Source organism: Lepidochelys olivacea (assembly GCF_965140295.1).
Source record: "Lepidochelys olivacea isolate rLepOli2 genome assembly, chromosome: 4".
NCBI lineage: Eukaryota > Metazoa > Chordata > Testudines > Cheloniidae > Lepidochelys > Lepidochelys olivacea.
Window position 1 is genome coordinate 20,431,833 of NC_140414.1, and position 20,228 is coordinate 20,452,060.

General features: G+C 39.9%; 1 protein-coding gene across 3 annotated transcripts in view; it reads right to left on the reverse strand.

Moving 5' to 3' along the window:
- CNOT6L (CCR4-NOT transcription complex subunit 6 like) overlaps positions 1-20,228 on the reverse strand; it is a 62,568-nt gene that overhangs the window by 6,171 nt on the left and 36,169 nt on the right. Inside the window, exons 2-10 of one of the 3 annotated variants that reach the window (XM_084626347.1) lie at positions 18,619-18,754; positions 11,677-11,798; positions 10,158-10,344; positions 9,365-9,450; positions 7,175-7,264; positions 4,684-4,752; positions 2,777-2,934; positions 1,535-1,689; positions 218-369 (exon numbers count right to left, since the gene is read on the reverse strand). In XM_084626347.1, the coding sequence (XP_084482473.1) occupies positions 218-369; positions 1,535-1,689; positions 2,777-2,934; positions 4,684-4,752; positions 7,175-7,264; positions 9,365-9,450; positions 10,158-10,344; positions 11,677-11,788 (1,009 nt within the window). In that variant the 5' untranslated portion in view covers positions 11,789-11,798; positions 18,619-18,754. Of the gene's footprint in view, positions 1-217; positions 370-1,534; positions 1,690-2,776; positions 2,935-4,683; positions 4,753-7,174; positions 7,265-9,364; positions 9,451-10,157; positions 10,345-11,676; positions 11,799-18,609; positions 18,755-20,228 lie in introns of all 3 variants that reach the window. The other 2 variants (XM_084626348.1, XM_084626346.1) reach the window with 2 other exon arrangements.

A 20,228-nucleotide genomic window follows, 5' to 3' on the forward strand; every position in this document is an offset into this window, starting at 1 on the left:
TCAGAGTGACCAAGAAATTTCCCATTTTATAAGAGCTTTCATCAAAGTAGTCTACTGAACAGTGCTCCCTTGCAAATGTTTGGCCAAGGATCTTATATGCAGTAATATCTTACACAACTAGTCTACAGAGGAGCAATTCACTTAAAAAAAAAAATGTACATCTAAACAAATACTGCCCATTATCAATACATAGGATAGCAGTGGTGGTTATACTGACCTGCTCCAAATAATTCTTTGTGCACCTCTAACACCACAGCAACTCCAATGTTGTCCTTTGTCATCACTCTGTTTAACATAGCTTCTGAACCTTCAGAGTTCGCCATTGCCACCTGGTTAAACTCCACTGTGTGCTTCTGCACCAATGTAAATCTGAGTAAAGACAAAACACACAGCAACTCGTACAGCATTATCCATAACTAGGCAGTTGCATTAAAAACATTTTAAAGTTTACCATAAACATCCAATTTATTATTCTCTGTGTAGTTCCCAAAGCCGCCAAATGAGGGGCCTATTGTCACTCACTCTCAGACACTCTAAAAGGCTGTCCTGCCCCTAAACGCATACAACCTAAAAAAAGGCCAGGGAAAATGAAGGATGGATAAGGTAAAATATATGCAATCTATTTTCAGAGGTTTGGTTTGTTTTAGCTATACCAAGGAAAGTTGGCTACACGTAGGGTCAGATAGACAATTATATGATGTCTCGGATTTCTTTGGGTGTCATGGTAAAGATGAGTGTTGAGGTTTGTTCTTAGTGTCTCTGTGCGTCCATCTCTAACAGACAACCCTTATCCAAAACTACCTGAGCCATTCCAAACATGGAACATTTCAACCCAAAAAGGCAAACTTTTTTTTTAAAAAGGTATGAATTGTAGTTACAATGGAAGCATCACATAACCTTAAATTATGGCAGGTTATAGCCACCAACACACTATAAATCAGGGAGAATAAAGTCTCACTGATGCAAGATGTGCAAAATCTCATGAATCATTTGCCAAAGGAGGAAAAGGATTATGTGCAGCGCTGCTTTCCCCACCCGACCTACAGTTTCTGGTATTTACAGCACAAAACTATAGCTCTCTTCACAAAACAGAGATTACAAAAGAGTACCCACTTTATAGTCAGAATACAGACGTGGGCCTAGGCCTGCAACAAACCTCTAGATGTAAAACTATACAGGCAAAGACAGAGATTATGCAGATGTTAGAAATTTAGTATCAGTACAGTGAAGCTATTCCATTAATTCAGTTCATATCCCTTTCTTGGAGGGAAATATTTTACGTATAATCTGAAAGGTACCATTGTAAGTACACCACTAACAGAAGCAACAGTTCCGTAGTCTGACAATGAAAGAAATGTACTTCACATTAATTTCAATTTTTAGCTTTAAAGCATACTAATTTGGTTGCCACCCATTGTAGCAAACTGATAGTTTCATTAATTTTTTTTTCAGACCTAAGGAAAAATGTTTCCAGTAGCTGCAGTTTGATTCTTTACATTCATAAAAAAAGAAGGTCTCTGAAGCTGCCCCTTACTTTTCAGTTTTGAAGAATATTGCACAGCCGTCCACATGCTTTCTCTCCTGCTCAGACATGATTTTGGCACGTGACTTTGGAGAAAAAAATCCATCATACCCACGCTCTTTTAATGCTGGCAGAAAGAGGGTGAAGTATTGCTCTGTTTCCACTTCCTGGAATTGAATACAGTTAACATGACAAAGAAGAAGAAAATTAGTGACAGGTTAGTAAAATAAGTAAATGCTCCCACCACTCTATGTACACAACCAATACAAGCATATGTTGCTAAATAACTTATTGCCCAAACCATACATTTATGTTGCTTACACAGAACATTTTACACTAGTTCTCTGATGTATGATAAATAGATTGGGATTCCTGGACATCAAAATTAAAAGGAAGATTTAGAAGGAAAAGTGGCAGGTGTATTTTGAGAAGCTGTCCTGAACATCAACAGGAAACCACACCAGTTATTTTTGACAGCTAAAAAGTGAATTCTCTCCTAGGTTAAAAAGTCTTATTATGCAGAAGCCATTAGTGTTTGGCTTGGTGAGCTCTCTTACTGAAGGGTTCTCCCCATTCTAGAAAAATGTAATTTCTTGGAGACCAAACCCCACTACTACTCAGCTTGTGTCAGCTTTTTAATTCAAGCGGCTATTCTCTTCTTCCTGTGTGATGGTTTTTATTCTTATAATACACTGTATCTTGTTTAAAAACAAAAACCAGATAATCTTTAAAGCCAGCACCACTTAACTGTACTCAATGCTTAGGATAAACTCCTACCAACATGATAGCAACCCAATATGTCCCAATTCAGCAAATCACGGCTTAACTTTTAACTGTGTGTGTAGTCCTCTTTGATTTCAACTGGACTGCTCACATGCTTGAAGTTAAGCATATACACAAGTACTACGCTGGATAGGAGTCACAGCAGGGGATTGGAGGAAACAGCTTTTTGGTTAAAACACAATTTCTTCCTTTACTCAGTAAAGCCTGTTGATGTATAACAACCCAAGTAGTAAAATATTTAGGAGCCTTATAGATAATAAGTAGACATTCTAATGCAAGGTATGTATTAGTTCAGCTAGTTTTCTATCATTTTAAAATGACAACAAGGTAACTATGCACACATTCTGTAACGATCACTTTGAGGTTCACCATTAACAATTAGGATAAAAAGCTTTGAACAGAATATTGGCTCAAAAGGTATTCTTCTGTTTTCAGATAAAAGCCAAAAAAGTGTTGTTTTGTTACTGTTACCTGAAGACTAATGATATCTGCATCCCAGTTCACGATTTCTTCCATGATTCCCTTTTTTCTATACTCCCAATTTAATGCCCAGGACGGGCAGTAGCCATATAGCTGCCGGGTGGCATATTTATCACATAACACATTGTAACACATCACTGTGAATGAAGCTAGAAGGAAACATAAGGGGGATTACTTATGAATATAGATAAAACATAGTATCTTTTCTTAAGATACCTATTATTGTATGTTACATCCCCTATGTTGGGGAGTAAGTCAATATCTAAATAAGAGCACTGGGTTTTCCCCCTCTAAGAGTTTAATTAACTGGAGTCATAGAATCAACAACTGGCATACAAGGCTAAACTCTGGGGAAAAACCTCTCACTTGCATGTGCAAAATATGCATCTGTTTGTGCAAAAGGTAATTGTTCACAGAGTTCTTAGTTGCTTAGCCTACGTTTGCACTATTATCCATTTTGGGCATACTGAAGCCTGGAAACAACTATTGTTAAAATAAAGTACAGTGGTTGGTGCATACATGCATCTCCCACTGACATCAATGGGAGTTGCAAACGAAACAGATACGTCAATCAGGTCCCTATTTTAGGGTTTGTTTTGCACTTTTGTGACTCAGCACGAATCCGGAGGAGCCAATGGGTCTCTACAGGATTTTTGATTGGGAAAAGCAAGGAATATAGCAGAAATAATTGCTAACTGAGCCGAGAGCTAATATCTATTGCTTTAGCTACTTTAAGGAGGCAGGAGATTAATTTGAAAACAAACAAAAGGTTAAACAGCACAGGAAGTTGATGTATGCATGCCCAGCAGAAGGCTAAGTATAGCAGAAATGTCATGAATAACCTTTTTGGAGAAAACACTGACAATGTTCTATCCATATTATGGAGAGTTACAACTATAAACCTGTTAAAAAAAGAAACCTTAACAGAGTCACTGGCAGCCTTAATTATTCACTCCACTAAGGCACAGTTGCGATACTGTGCATCTGAAGCCCCCTCATTCTCTGGAGACCCTATCGTGTTATCACTAAAGTAATGCATTTCGGTTTGAACAGAAAGAAGTATTCGTGTTCTAAAACAAGCAATTTTATTAACAAGAAAAAAAGAAGGAGAGAGAGGAACTTGTACTGGGCCAAGGAAAGCCGTTCCATTTTAAAATTTTTTTTTTAAGTGGATGTTTGCAGTTCAGTACAAACAGCAGCAGAGGTCACCAAACTAACTTCAGTACCAGGCATTCCTGTGCTTCTCTTATTGCAGATGAAGAACCCAAGGGAGCAGAGAGAAGGAAAGGGAAAAAACACACACACACAGATCCAAGGGCTTCTGGAACTACATTTAGTTGCAGTCTAGAGGCATTGCCTGTGGTTATTTGTGTGCAGTTATTTTATGATTTTCACTATTTCTCTGAAATGGCCATTAAAGTTTCCTTGGTTTAAGTCAAACTGAGTTTGGTATCTGCCTTATCAGGGCAGTCACTGGCTGTACACCTAGGACACACTGAACTCTGACCTTGGGAAGGTAACTGCTTTTGCACCAAGTGAAAAGCACAGGCTAAGGCTGTGGTATTCTTCTCAAACGGTGTCACAAAACACCTAGAGGGGGCCATTGTGGGCACAGGGAAGAACCCAAGACAGCAATATATGTTCACGGCTATTTTTTTAAACTTAAATGCGCTGTATGATTTAGAGATTGCTGCAGTCAGTTAGCAATAATCTAACTAGATCTTGGCCATAGAATAAATTGTAGAAAGTTTAAAAATATATTGTTATTTTTAGACTGACCCATATTTTAAAAACAAGACTTATGCTTAATACTTTCAGTGAAGTACAAACATTTGAAGTGTTTTTCAAATGTCAGCAAAGCATTGACGGAAAAGGAGGGAGAAAGGCCACAAAATTACCTGAGGGCAGAATTTGGTCTCGTTCTTTTAAAGTAATCCACGGCCTTGAAGGCAGCTGCTCTGGATGAACTGAAATTACAAGAGTGATTAATTTAATTTAGGGTTTATAAATATCTATGGAAGACACTATCTTAACTTACAATCAAGCTGATGGCTCAGCAGCATTGCTCCATACTGTGCTAGACAAATCCAGGGAGGAGATATGCCCCAATCACATGAAATTCCAAAGGCTGTTTAGGCTCAAGGAAACAAAGAGGGGTATGAAAAGTCATACAAAGGCCTAAAAATTGTAAGCGCAATAAAATAGCAAATTCAGCAATCACATAGCTTCTCCATGGTTTCTCAGCACCTGAGAATCCTCCGTTGCTCTTAATATATCACAAGGCAGTCACTGAAACCCTTCTGCCCCACTGCGAAGTTGCCATTTGACCAAATTTTCTCATCTGGTATTGTTACTGAAATCCCTCTCCCCAGGGACCTTATTTACAACATAGTCAGTTTGCATGTACTGCATGGGTGGCAATAAAACTACAAAGGACTTTATCCAAGAAAAAATCCTTTTTTCAAAATGGTATTGAGGGAATTGTGTGTAACAATTTTACAACACATACCACTCAAGTCCAGGTGCGATAGATTGACTTTTCTTTACTCAATTTGCATATAAACTGCAGTTTCTAACAAACTGCACTAAAGAAAAGTTATGGAGTCATTAATGTTTAAAGAATGTCCTACCAAAAGTACCCCATAAATCTTACTAAGGTTTGTATTCAACCCTTCTTCAAAAAGACAAAGTCTTTTTGTAGACAGGACTACAAAGTAAATCTCTCAAATACACCAAACACTTTTAAAAAAAAACAAAACAACCTCTATTTCAGTTTATGTCCAAATATTTGGAGGAGGGAGAAGGGGGGAAACTGGACACAAGCTAAAATATTCAGCAGTGAATTAAGAGTGGCTAAGTTATAACCCCATAAGGACAGGATTTAAAACAAATGTGTGAGATTCTCACTCATAGTGGTATTTCTGGACTGAAGTTTATGAGCTCTTGAAATCATGCTGCTTGCCATCTGAATATAATAAGAGTGAAAAGTACCAAAATAGGAAACTGAAGCCCTCTGTTTACTAATAAGATCTAAAGCAGGGGTGGGCAAACTATGGTCCGCGAGCCACATTGGGTCCATCAGACCATTTAATCCGGCCCTCTGCTCCAGCTGGGGAAAAGGGTTGGGGGCTTGCCCTGCTCTGCGTGGCTCCCAGGAAGCAGCCAGTATGACTCCCCGTTCCAGTACCTATGTAGTACACAGAGGCATGGCCAGGCGGCTCTGCACGCTGCCCTGTCCGCAGGTGCCGACCCTGTAGCTCCCATTGGCTGCAGTTCCCGGCCAATGGGAGCTGCAGGGGTGGCGCCTGCAGATGGGGCAGCACGCAGAGCCGCCTGGCTGCACCTGGGAGCCAGAGGAAGCACATGCTTCTGGGAGCTGCTTGCAGTATGTTCCGCCTGGAGCCTCTGAGGCCCGCCTGTGGCCCAGCAGCCTGCCCCATCCCGGATCCTCATCCCGCCCTCCAAACCCCTCGGTCCCAGCCCTGAGCACCCTCCTGCATCCCAAACCCCTCGTCCCTGGCCCCACCCCAGAGCCTGCACACCCCAGCCAGAGCACTCACACCCCTTCCCCACCCCAATCCCCTGATCCCCCTCCCGCCCTACAAACCCCTCGGTCTCAGCCTAGAGCCCCGTCCTGCACCCCAAAACCCTCACACACACCCCACACCGCAATACAGAGTCCCCCCCGTCCCCCCCCACACACACTCTGAATGCATCATTTCTGGCCCCCCCAGAGCCCTAGCCCATCCTGCACCCCTACCGTCAATTTCGTGAGCATTCATGGCCCGCCATACAATTTCCATACCCCAATGTGGCTCTCAGGCCAAAAAGTTTGCCCACCCTGGTCTAAAACAAGGACAGTGACTGTGAAAGCCTTTCCCACGTCACTCAGCAAATGTACCTCAACCTCTCTGGATGAAAGGACAGTTTGGTTCCTTGTCAAATTAATCCTTGTCTCTACTGAGACTGCCAACAATTATGCCAGAGTTTATTGATTTAGGAGACACTGATGCTCACCAACTTCTTTTGGATGTGCAGATCCCTTCAGGAAGAGCTTTAGGAAAGCCAAAACCTTTTGTCATTACTGATCAGTTCTGGACTCACACCAGTGATCTAGAGATAAAGGGCACCATACTCCATATGCTAAACCCAAGCCATCCGGCTACCTAGGAAGGTAAATTTCTTCACGCTCTACTGCAGGTTATATCTGTTACAATATACTACATCCATTTTGTTATTTTAGTGGCGGGAGTCCCTGGACTCGATAGTAACATAAAAGCAGCTGGAAGTGATTCAGAAACTCAGACCCTCAATTTAATGCTATCAAATACAAGTGGAAGTGTTTGGCAGTTAGTTATGTATATCAAACTAAACTTTTGGCTGTGTTACCTGCTAGATTGTCAAGCATGTAGTTTAGTAGCTTTCGTGTTCCATCTGGGTCCTGGTACAGGCTGAGAATATCCTGTGATAAAGGATTGCCTGAAAGAGATTCAGAACAAAAATGGGATAATTAGCTACCCGAATCAAAACCTGCACTGCAACTGGACTTTCCTGAAAGGGAATAGCTCCCCCAGGAGGGGATGGACAAGATGATCCAGTAAGTCTTTTCCATTTCCAATTTCTATTATCATAATGATGGATGATAGAGAAATAGCTAGCAAAGATAATAGTATACTTTCCTTTCATTTCAACTCAGCAGTAACTTAAGTGGTTTAGTTTTTACTTCAAACTCGCTAAAAACATTCATTTTCAGATTCGGAAATTATGCACTAAAAAAAAAAGTTTTTATGAAATAATTAAGTAGTGAGGGAAGGACAAAATGGGCAGTTTGAGGACACAGATAAGCTTCTTGTAGCAAAATGTGCAGTGCCACTATGTCATGACATGTACACTCAAACCGCACCATTAAACACATGCACAAGTGGGTGGGCACTGCTCTAGGGCAAATGTTAAGTCTCGCTGAGGCAAATGCTTGATACCATTCTCAAGCTTTCCCAGGCTGCATGCATTTCATATTACAAAGCCCAAAAGCTTCAGAAATCTGAACTGAAGGTAAGAGCCAGCAATTATACTTTCCAACAATTTCTGGGTAAAATAGAGAGGCTTCAGGAGAAACAGCCTCACAATGCACTTCCTAACTGTGCATGCATGCAGAATGCATCTCTTCCCAAGAGCACCCAGACTGAAGGATTTTGAAACTTTGTATAGAGCATGCACAGGGCATAGTTTAACATTTATGCCAAACTGAAAGTCCGAACTGATTTTTCCTCAAACCCAGAGAATGCTCTTCTGCCCAGTGTGGAGTATTTTACTTGCAGAGTTTCAACTTTCAAAGTTCAATTTTTTACTACTGTCCTATAAGAGACTTCATTCATCCTTGTTTATCTCAGATATGGCTGAAAGCATTTTGTTTAATTTTCCAAATTAGCAAACTTTGGACACAGACCAAGTTTTAAACAAAAAGTTTAACAAAATAAAACACCAAAAAATAAATTTATGAATAGGGTTTCTAGAAACCTGCAGGACATTTTGCCAAATTCAGAAAGTTTTGGGAATTTTTTCCCTAAAAATGCACGTCCTCAAACTACAAACCCTAATGTAATGAATACTCTCTTTATCAGGGAAGTATATCTATTTTTACTTAATTAGTCAACCAGTTTTTGTGCATCTAAAACAACCTCCACTGCCCTGAAGTCTCATCTACTCTCCCCTTCCAAAAGCATTCATAATCCCTCTAGAAGTTTCTTTCTTGCCATCTCAGCCTCCCGTACGTTGAAGGCCAAATATATTGGTTTTTTGAAGAATGCAGAATTATTTTCATATGGAGAACCTGAAATATCCTTCCAGTGGAACATGTGCAGGAGAATATTTTTTTAAAGTAAAAATGTAAATCACATTATTGGACTAAGGCAGGGTGCTAGCAGAACACGATGCAATACTATTTTGCTAGAAAAGGGAAATTTCCACAACTTGGTTCTTGTCCAGATCTGTTCCCTGCAACGCCTGCTTTTTGTTCTATATATCCTCCCAAAAAGTTATACATCTTCTAAGGAAATATTGATTTTTATTAGACGACTAGAATTCAGACTAAATTGTTATTAACTTACAATCAGAACCTTCTTAATAACCCCTCTACATTGCTCACAGGTAGTCTGTCATACCTATTATTGTGAATTCCCCACTCTTGCTCAGTGCATAGGATGGGAACAAGAATATCCAGATTCATGAAGACTGATTTGGTAGCCTTTCTATAATTTAATTGTTCTGTTTCAAGTTAAGTGTTAAAATAATATTCCCTTCAAGAACAGAGTCATCTAAATAAAGCGGTTAGTAGATTTGATGTGGATAAGCATTTTTATTATAAAATAATGTTTCAATTTGATTTATACAGTTCTATTTATTAGGTATAATTTTGTTCGGGGGGGGGGGGGAGAAGGTCTCTGGAACAAATACAGCAGAAGCAGCCACGCATGCCACAAATTTAGATGATGACTTGCTTTGGAAGGGAGTTTTAAAATACCATGGAAAGCTACAGAACCCAAAAATATCAATCAGGAGAATTATTAGACGTGCACTTACCTTTCAAACCTAAGGTTTGTAGCTGGAAGAGCCGTCCAAGTTCATAAGGCAAAACCCGTAACAGATTGTTATTTAAAAGCAATTCCCTGCAATAGATGAAAAAGTAGTTTATTAGCATCATTTTAGGAGGATCATTCTCATGACATTATATGCTGTGATACTCTTGAGGGAAGGGTACTTTGGTTTTAAAATGGTTATACTTTCTATAAATAAGATTACAGTCTTTTACATCTCTAAGTTCAAAGATAAGGAACTAAATACCAAAATACATCAGAGAAAGGAGACAGCATACATGCACAAGGTCTCAAGTTTAGGAAGCATGAAACTACATTAATTTTTGTACTGACCTCTGAAGGTCATGTAAATGGGATAAGGAAAAAAAAATATTTTTTTTACACTGAGTAAGCATTTTACTTGGAAAGGAAGAAGTGCTACTTGTGGCTAGTTGAAAGGGTTTTTTTTATTGGCAAGCTGGCTAAAAGCCAGCATTGAACATTTGTAGCAATGGACCTTAGCTCAATGTAATTAGTGAATTATTCATGTAAAACATTAGCCAGTCATATGGGGAATACTTTAAAACAAAAGTAAAACATTCAGGGTTTTGGAGTTTAATGCTAAAGAGGATCCCTTAAAAATAAAAATAATTTGCCTTGCATGCCTATATTAAAGTAAGTCTTAAGAGTTTTTCAGAAAAATTTATTCAGCAAGTTCAAGGACAAAGTTCAGGTTCACTTGTTCAAAAATGCATCGTTGACAGACTCTTGGGGAAGTTAACCAGGGCGACGCTTCTCACCTGAGAGATACCATGTTTCCTAGTTCTGCTGGTAAACTTCTGAGTTTGTTGGATGATAGATCCAGGTAAACCAGATTATGGAGCTTGGCAATATCAGGTGGAATGCGAGCAAGATTATTGTCATTGAGGTGTAGAGCAGTCAAGTGAGTCAGTGACCAAAGTGACGTACTTAAGCACCGCACTCTACCTAAAAGAGAAAATGTAAAGAACTAGGTCTTCAAACAGCATTTTATTATGTCAAGACAATAGGCACAAGTCATTGGGGAATGGAGGGGTACTTTTAATGTGCTACATGGAACAATCAGATGTGAAAATCCCACGCCTGGTAATAGAATGGAATTTTGATTTCTTACTCTAAATACTGTATATACTCAACCATAAGCTGGTTAGTTTATAAGCCGACCCCCCAGATGGATAAGTAAAAATGGAAATTTTTTATGACCCATTCATAAACCGACCCTATAATTCAGGGGTCAGCAAACTTTGGCTCCTGGGCCATCAGGAAATGCCACTGGCAGGCAGAGACAGTTTGTTTACCTCGAGCAACTGCAGGCACAGAGGTAAACCTAAGTAAACAAACTGTCCCGACCCGCCAGCTGCTTACCCTGACGGGCCAGGACAGCAACTGGTGGGGACATTTTGGGGGGAGAAGCTGAGGGTCAGGGAGGTAACCCCACATGACCCTACCCCGGGACCCCCACAGACTCTCCCCACCCCATCTCTTCCCACCTTATCTGGGGAGGGCCAGGGGTGGAGGTGTCTGGCCTGACCGGAGCTGCTCCAGCAGGCGAATGGCGCGGCTGCAGCATGTTCTGATGGGCTGGGCAGCACAGCCACAGCGTGCTCCGGCGGCACGGCCACAGCCTGCTCTGGCGGCCGGGGCCGAGCGTGGCACAGCTGTAACCTGCCAGCCCCGGAGCTGCAGCTGCTTTGGAGGCTGGGGGGAGAGCAGCATGGCCAGAAGCGGAAAGACACTGGCCCTGCCGGCTCTCCTTGCCCTCTCTGTTGTGGGGAGGGGCTGTGTCCCACTTCTCCCGCTCTCTATACCTGTTCATAAGCCGACCCCCTTCTCTGATGCTTCCCTTTTTTACGAAAAAAATTCGGCGTATGAACGAGTATATACAGTAAGTGCTGAAATATACCCTAGGAGGAAGAACTGAACTCACTCATCAGAATTTATCTGTAACATTTCATCACTAACAGGTTTTAAATGACCATCCAACACTAATTTTGAGTAGGAAGGAGAAATGGAAAGAAAGAAAAAAAGCAGAAGCAAATCTGCTTTTTGCAAGTTAGTTTTTAACCAAATCTATTCACACTCAAAACTTGACAGTGTTTTGAGGCTAAACTGGAAATTCTCTTGAGTGATCCTAGAAGTCAGGTGTTTTTCTTTAATTATGTTCTCTCCCTTCTCCGAAACAGAGCACCTTAATAAGAGAAGAGTTCATATCAATATTACTATACATTAGAGCTATTCCTAATCAGCAATTTAGCCATGCCAAGATTTGAAAAAACTCACCCGAGATTTCTAATTCTGCCCATTGAGACTTCTTCCCATTGGCTACCTCCTCTGCTGACATGATGGTGTAAATTCTGCGAGGATCTGGAGGATCATATTTTTCCTTTGGCATCCCTGTTAGTCTGAAAGATTGCCATGACTATTACATTACATAGGTGAAACAACAGATTTTCATTTTAAAACCAAGCCATCTGACAGATTACACTTCATCAACTTACATCTGCAAAAATGTTTGTACTTCCATGGTACCTCTCACAGTGCATAAATAAAGTTAAGCATGCGCTCATGTCTTTGCAGAATCAGGGCCAAAGTTGGAAGGGGGAGTTTCTTCCATGGAAGTTTGGTTTCTAAAGTCAGAATAATTGCATTACCGTATACTGATCGACTAGCAGAATTTCAAGAGTATTCCAGAATATCTATCTCACTACCCCAGATCTACTAACCCATACCATTGCATTGCTATTGGACGCATCATCATGAAGTAGTTAAGACAACTACTCCTTCCTACAGGAAACAAGAATACAAACAAGGAAAAGTCTTCAGATTAGTGTATGTAATTCACAGCAATTTAATTTCCAGGTATACAAGTCCTTTTTTCAAGTTTCAGATTCAACATTCTTTGTAATTTGAATCTGTGTAGGTGCATTAAACATCATTTTTGCTTTCTATAAATCCTTAAGCTTTTCTTCTGCTTTGTGCCTGCCAATGTCTAAATCAAGAGTCTCTTACACTACCTAGGACTGGTGAAATTGAAAGGTTGAAAGTAAATTTCCATTAGCATTATTATTTAATTACAGGGTTAGAGTCAATCCAGCAATTAAATTTTCCGATTATCTCATATGCTTTATAGTCTTTTAAAACTGAGCTTGCGTTTACCTTGAATGGTGCCTTAGAATGTGCGCTAACTGCTTATGCTAAACTATCTGTTTAACCTTGTATTTAGCTGTGACAGTCTGAGTACATTTCCCAGACCTGAGAAAGAGCTCTATGCAGTTCAAAAGCTTGCTGCTTTCACCAACAGAAGTTGGTCCAATAAAAGATATTACCTCACCCACTTTGTCTCTCTAAGTTCAAATGATGTAAGTTTTCAGCAGAGTGGAGAGCTCTGAAATTCCATTCCAGTAAAAAAGATTAATATATTTTACGTATCACGTGGTGAGAAGTGGTTCTCTCGATACACTCTTTCAGACTGTGCTGAACAACAAAATAAAGGCTTTTGATTCATAATTATAATCTGTGGAATTGTTTTTACACACAACACATGTATACCTTGATTTCCTGGAATTTTGAGCAAAGTGGTATACAGAATGCATGTTTTCCTTAGTAATTATGCTTCTAGTATATTTGAAAATGTTAAAGTAATTGTAACTTCTTTGGTTTGCTGAAATGACAACTCAAAAAACCTATGAAGAATTTGAGGAAGCTAGTTCAAATTATTTCAGCCAGTCCAATCAATAAGTGTTGTCCATCTCCAATTCATCAGCTAATTGATCATTCACTATTGAGAAGCTATTCTTCCAAATTCAGGGCTTCCATCGGTAGAACAGACAAAACAGAACTTTAGAGCGATATGGTGGGTGAGGTATAAAGCTTGTCTCTCTCACCAGTAGAAGCTGGTCCAATAAAAGATATTACCTCACCCACCTTGTGTCTCTAATATCCTGGGACCGACACGGCTACAACAGTGCATACAAAACAGAACTCTGGCATTTTAAATGGAAAGGCCTGAGTTATCAAAGCTTCCCTTTGAGCAACCGTCTCAGTCATTAGACAGAAAACAAACCTTCTTATGATAAACTGACTGTAAAATTTCATTTAACAGGAATCTGAACAAAGGTTTCAAATATCTTCAAAGTACACAGCGGTATGCAAACCAAAGTGCTAATGACAGTGAACTTCCACTGACAGACGAAGTTGTATTGCAATAGAAGGGCTATGCTAAGAGGACTCTATACCCATGCTGCTCATGTGCAGCAATTTCATTCATCCATGAACTGAAGAGCCTAAGCAAGGACACAGCGTTGGTCATGAGTAAATCAGATCCTGGTTTCAGAGTCTGAATATTAGGATTTTGCTAATGACTGATTCCAGGTTACAGACTTCGCTGTTGTACTGCTAAGTCTCCAAAACCATTCACGTAATACAGCAGTGCACTGCCCCAGTTCCAGTAAAGAGATTCCTCCAGTCCCATCTGGGACTCCAAAATACTAGCACCACTCCAGCACACCAGAGAGATTCGACAAAGTAATGAGGCACTAGCAGCACCAGGGTCCAAGTCCTCTGTATGTGGCAGGCTCTCAGACTCACAGGCGTCGCCAGCCTTGGAGTGCAAGACCCAGATTCCAATCCCTGCTGGGAGGGGCACTGCAATACCACCAACCCCAATATGTAATAATTCAAGATCAGGGCCCGACTGCATTAGATGCTGTACAAACACACAGTAAGACAGTCCATGCCTTGAAGAGCTGTAGGTTAGTACTGTAGCGAGTAATGTTGTAATGTGTTACCATTATTTGAAGTTGATCCCTTAATAGGAAATGAAACTTTATAACCTAGAAATATTTTATTTGGACTTATGTACATTTCTGCAGGGGGACAACATAAGATCAGTTGGGATGCCAGTAAGTGATGAAGAATTTATGGTAGAGGGGCACTATTTGGATCCCTTAACTGTTCTTTTTCAGACATTTTAATGGGATTTTGTTAAGTACAGATTTTTAATAAAGAAAGTATTAATATTGGTTTTGAGTGTTTACTGAAAAATTTAATGTTTCTGTGGAGCCCAAAGACTTTAAACACAGTAAAGTCAATCCATTCTGGCTCCAAATGGACATGAAGTATTCCATGTCACTTCCTGTAAGAGGGGTGGTCCTGCTGTTTGCCAAAACTTCCCCATCTCTTTTAATGTGCAATTACTCTAGTTAGTTGGCTGCTACTCTTCCCTCCATAAGCCCTGTATTTTGCTGCTGCTGTATCAGGGTCCAGTGGTTCTTATATTTATTTAAAACTTAACATACCATGCTTAAAACTGAATATTCAGTGCATCATATTCATAATTTAAATCAGTGTAGCTGCAACCCTGGTTTTGAGACTAATGCTATATAGGAAACCAACCCATGTTCAACTTGGTTATGGCCTGCGCACCAGTTTGAGGACCACTAATGTACTCTAAGACACCTCTGCCTCAGGACCTTTATCCTATGTCTGTTAGGTTGGGGGAGCAAAGCTCCTACGATCTGGCTGTGTGGAAGCAGGTAGATGTACATTCTGGTCCTCAGCAAGAATTCTGAACAATTATAAAATGGTAACTACAGTAGCTGGAGCTGAATGCTCAGTGAGATGGACTATGTTCAAGAGGTCTTTTCCAGCTCTAATTTCTAGAACAGGGTAATGTTACAGAATTAGATTCACGCAGTTTAAGTTTATACTAAGTTTCTGTATATATAAAGACACACACGGTTAGGGGAAAAAGATTGGCAACACTTTCCTGTTGCTTCTCGAAACGTATTTTTCAATTAAAAGCAAACAAAAAAATCATATTTCAAAATTATTTAGGTTTGTGATTTTGTTGTTTCATCAGAAGTCAAGCTGTGAGCCATCTGTCAAGGAACGTTAAGCTCAAATGTCCATCTTTTTATTAAATGCATCTCAAATGGAAACTTTCATAGAAGCAAAAGTTACCATTTTATAATTGTTCAGAATTCTTGTTGAGAACCAGAATATACAATGTGCTTCCACCCAGCCAAACCCTAGAAACTTAAACATTGGATGCAGGTCCCCAGGCACAGGTGTCTCTTTTACTGTAACGTTCTCTTTAATCAGAGGCAAATTCCAAATAAAGAGTCTGGTCTTAGTTAAAATTTTAGTTAGAGGTCAAGGTGATTAAATAATCTTGGTCCCGTGCACCCATTTACACCTGCCTACATGGAAGGGCTGCATTGGCCACATGACACCAAGAACTACAAAGTTTCAGGTGACCTCTTCTGTTTAAATTGGCAGCTTTCTCTTTGGGGGGAAAAAACCAGGTGAGATTTGCTGAGGTATCATTCTGCATTGTGAAAGTTTCTCTGCCAGTAAGTGGAGGGCCTCAGCTGCTACAAAACACTTCAGTTAATTTCACTTCTTCTATTCAGTGAATCAGACCCTGAAATGCAAATTATAAGACTTGCTCACTTGCTACAAAGATCTTAAGCTATCATCCACAACACTACTCAAAAGAAGCATGAGAGAGTCAAACACCAGCATAACCCCTGAAATTATGAATACTTAAAATGAAACCTAAAATTAAACATATTATTTGATTTCTACATTATAGCAGCTTGTTATTCAAAACAGAGATTATATCAAATGACCATTTGCTATAGAGTGGCAAACCCACCTCCCAAAAGTTCAAAGTGGCCTTTAGGCAAGAACACTTAACTCGTGCCACTTTCCTACATGACTGTACTCGTTTGTTTTCACTGTCCATTTGTATGTAACCACAACAAAAATAACCCTTACAGTATACATGTCCAAGGTTACCCTGGGAAAGCTGCAAGTTACCAGAACAGTCACATTACAGTAAAAAGAGAACATAAAAAAAAACCTTCTGCTAACTGCATTCTCAAACAATATTTATGACCATATTCTATACATTGAAAACTCTATTTGTATTAAAGTACAGAAAATCCTCAAATGCACAGAAAGACTACTTAACCTCTGAAGATCTCTTTTGAACAAGAAACCTATCAGTCTATAGAACCAAAAATCTTTGCATGCACAGAAGTATAAGTCTATGCTTGCCAATTGCGAGAGGCACATACAAAGAATTCTAACAGTTCTTCAGGGTCACTTAAAGACAGATTGTTAGAAACATACTACAACTGAAATCAAGAAGATAGAGTAACCGCGCTCAGCTCAGGAGCCCCACACATAGTTGCAGTTATTCTCAAATAGCTCTTGCTCAGGTGTATACAAAGGTTAGCCCAGCAATACTCCTGTATTCCAATGTTGGAATTGGTGCAACCGGGAGCAGCCTTTCAGTACTCCCTCTTGACATGAAACTGCATCTGTTGGATTGGCTGTAAGATGAAGCTATCAACTAAAGCAAAAAGAAAGAGTCTGAAGATGCAACTTAAACTGAAGATGTGAAAAATGCAGCCTGTCAAACAAGGAAGCGTTGAGCCATTAGACCATACTGGTGGATTGTAAGTAGCCTTAGACACTCAGAAATACTGACTTTCAGAACGCCAACCAAAAAAGGGAATGATCTTCTGTTTTCCACTTACTTATCCTACATCTTTATAAGTGATGCTGGTATGGATAATAAGAGATCTTCAGGATAAATCTGGCAGCAGTACTATAAATTCACTGAAATTTTGCCAAGAGGAAATTAGAGGCAGTCATATAGATCATATCAGTGTATTCCATGAAAGTGATAAAATAGTCTGGTTTACCAATCACAGTCTACCTTCTTGAGAAAAATGTTTTCTATGTTTCTAAAAGAGGCCATGATTTTCTTCACACTGTTTTAAACAGAAATGCAACTGGTTATAATCACTCTGCATGGCAGCAGTGAGACCTCAGCTGGAGTGCTCTGTCCAATTCTGGGTGCCACACTTGAAGAAAGATGTGGACAAATTGGAGAGAACCCAGAAGAGAGCAACAAAACTGACCTAGGAGGTTAGAAAAACTGGACAAGTTTAGTCACGAGAAAAGAATACTGGGGGGCGAGGAGGGGGAAACCTGATAGCCCTTAACATATTTGAAGACTGTTGTTATAAAGAGGTTGGTGATCAACTGTACTCCATATCACTGAAGACAGGACAAGAAGTAATGGGCTTAAATCTGCAACAAGGATGATTTAGGTTAGATATTAGGACAAACTTTGTACCTCTAACGGTAGTTAAGCTCTGGAATAGACTTTCAGAGGAGACTGTGGAATCCCCATCACTGGAAGTTAAGAACCAGTTGGACAAACACTTGTCAGTGATGGTCTAGATTTACTTGGTCCTGCCTCAGTGCAGGGGGCTAGACTTGACCTCTCAAGGTCCCTTCCAGCCCTACATTTCTATGATAATTGTTTTAAGTTGCCGGTGCGGAGTAAACCCACAACCCCAAATTCTCCTGAGTCACTGTTTCAAATTTATTTATGATCATGCGACTAAAAGTTTATCTTAAACTATCAACATTTTTTAAAAAAAAGTTAGATGTCTTTCAGAAGAGCTTAGAAGGAAACCAGCAAAGCATCCCTCACCAACTAGGAAGAAGATAAATTTACTAATTTGTGTTTGGGGGAGGGGGAAGAGAGAAGAGTCAACTTGCTTCTGCCTAAAGTTATTATTTAATGTCTGCACTGCAGTAGCATCTAGAGACCAGCTATGCACTGTATAAACATAAGTGACAGTCCCTTCCCCCAAAATGCTTACGATCTAATAGAAATCCATCTTATTGAGTCATTATGGCATATATTGTTCAGTCTTAGTTCTTTCGTGCCTGAACAGAGGCTTGAACACACAAATGCATTTTCTCTTTTTTAATGAGGAAGGAAGCAGGAAGCTATGTAGGGCTGCAATGAGATGTAAAAGTTATTCATAAACATGTTGGCACAATTCAAAACCTCCTTCTAGGCCTAAAGCACATTGACATTTTCATGATCTTTCAAAGTCTTGGTAAAACTCCAAGCGCTTTTTGAACGTTCTCCAGCAAATAGCCTGAATAATTTCTCCCTCCCCTGTAAAGTAAAACAGTCTAATGCCCATCAACTTCATTTAATGCTCGCCGAATGGGATTAAAATGACACTTGCTTAAGAAGATAGGAGTGTTTATCATTACATTTGTTTTCACCTCTGGAGACCTGGATCACAAAATATGAAAAAGAGATCCATTAAAATATACTGTAAGCAAGAGTAAATAATTCCCAGAAGTACTAAAATTATTCTATTTAACACTTACTGCACTGACCTATGTCAGAGATGTCAGTGTTTCTTCGCGCTTTTGATTTTCCTTGAAGCGAAGGGAAGTTTTCCCCACCACCAAACACATCCAATTCCCAACATGAATGTAGAGAACGAAGTCAGAAGTAATAACTTCAGAAATACTTTGTAAGACAAAAATTCAAACAAAAGTGGGGTGTTACATTATTTTTCTTTTAAAAGCACCAAACAATATGTAAATTAAGATTAACAAATGTCTGAGGATGCTTAATTCTAATAGTAATACAATTATGTTAATATAAAGGTATGAAGTAGAACCATGCTCCTAACATGACGTAGGGAGTGATCAAGACAAAAATAAAAGTTTCTGAATTGATTATTAATTAGCTTTAGTTTAATCATTAAATACTAGCAAACAAGCATGCAGTCCTTCTCTCTGAAGCTGTGAGAAACTAAAAGAAAAAACCTGAGAGGAAGATTAGTTTGTCAAAATATATTTACTTGGATTTATACAATGAAAACAGTCACTTATCCAAGGCTTTTGGTGCCTCTTCCACAAGTTACAAATAGTTTACCCTTGACAGCCAGCAGAACTTAATCCCCAATAAAAAACACAAAATTGATTGTTCCATCTACTGTAGTACTCCTTATTACAACCAGAAATTTTCACAGGCAAAAACCTCATGTGACAGATATTGCAATCCCATGCAGTATCTTTGGGGATCATAATCTATTAAATTAATCATAGAATGAGAATAGCAGGGTTGGAAGGGACCTCAGGAGGTCATATAGTCCAACCCCCTGCTCAAAGCAGGGCCAATCCCCTACACAATCATCCCAGCCAGAGTTTTGTCAAGCCTGACCTTAAAAACCTCAAAGGAAGGAGATTCCACCACCTCTCTAGGTAACCCATTCCAGTGCCTCACCACCCTCTTAGTGAAAAAGTTTTTCCCCAATATCCAACCTAAACCACCCCCACTGCAATTTGAGACCATTACTCCTTGTTCTGTCATCTGCCATCACTGAGAACAATCTAGATCCATCCTCTTTGGAACCCCCTTTCAGGTAGTTGAAAGCAGCTATCAAATCCTCCCTCATTCTTCTCTTCTGCAGACTAAACAATCCCAGTTCCCTCAGCCTCTCCTCATAAATCATGTGTTCCAGTCCCCTAATCATTTTTGTTGCCCTCTGCTGAACGCTTTCCAATTTTTCCACATCCTTCCTGTAATGTGGGGCCCAAAACTGGACACAGCACTTCAGATGAGGCCTCACCAATGTTGAATAGAGGGGAACGATCACGTCCCTCCATCTCCTGGCAATGCCCCTACTTATACAGCCCAAAAGGCTGTTAGCTTTCTGAGCAACAAGAGCACACTTAACTCATATCCAGCTTCTCATCCACTGTAACCCCTAGGTTCTTTTCTGCAGAACTGCTGCCTAGCCATTCGGTCCCTAGTCTGTAGTGGTGCATGGGATTCTTCCGTCCTAAGTGCAGGACTCTGCACTTGTCCTTGTTAAACCTCATCAGATTTCTTTTGGTCCAATCCTCTAATTTGTCTAGATCCCTCTGTATCCTATCTCTACCCTCCAGCGTATCTACCACTCCTCCCAGTTTAGTGTCATCTGCAAACTAGCTGC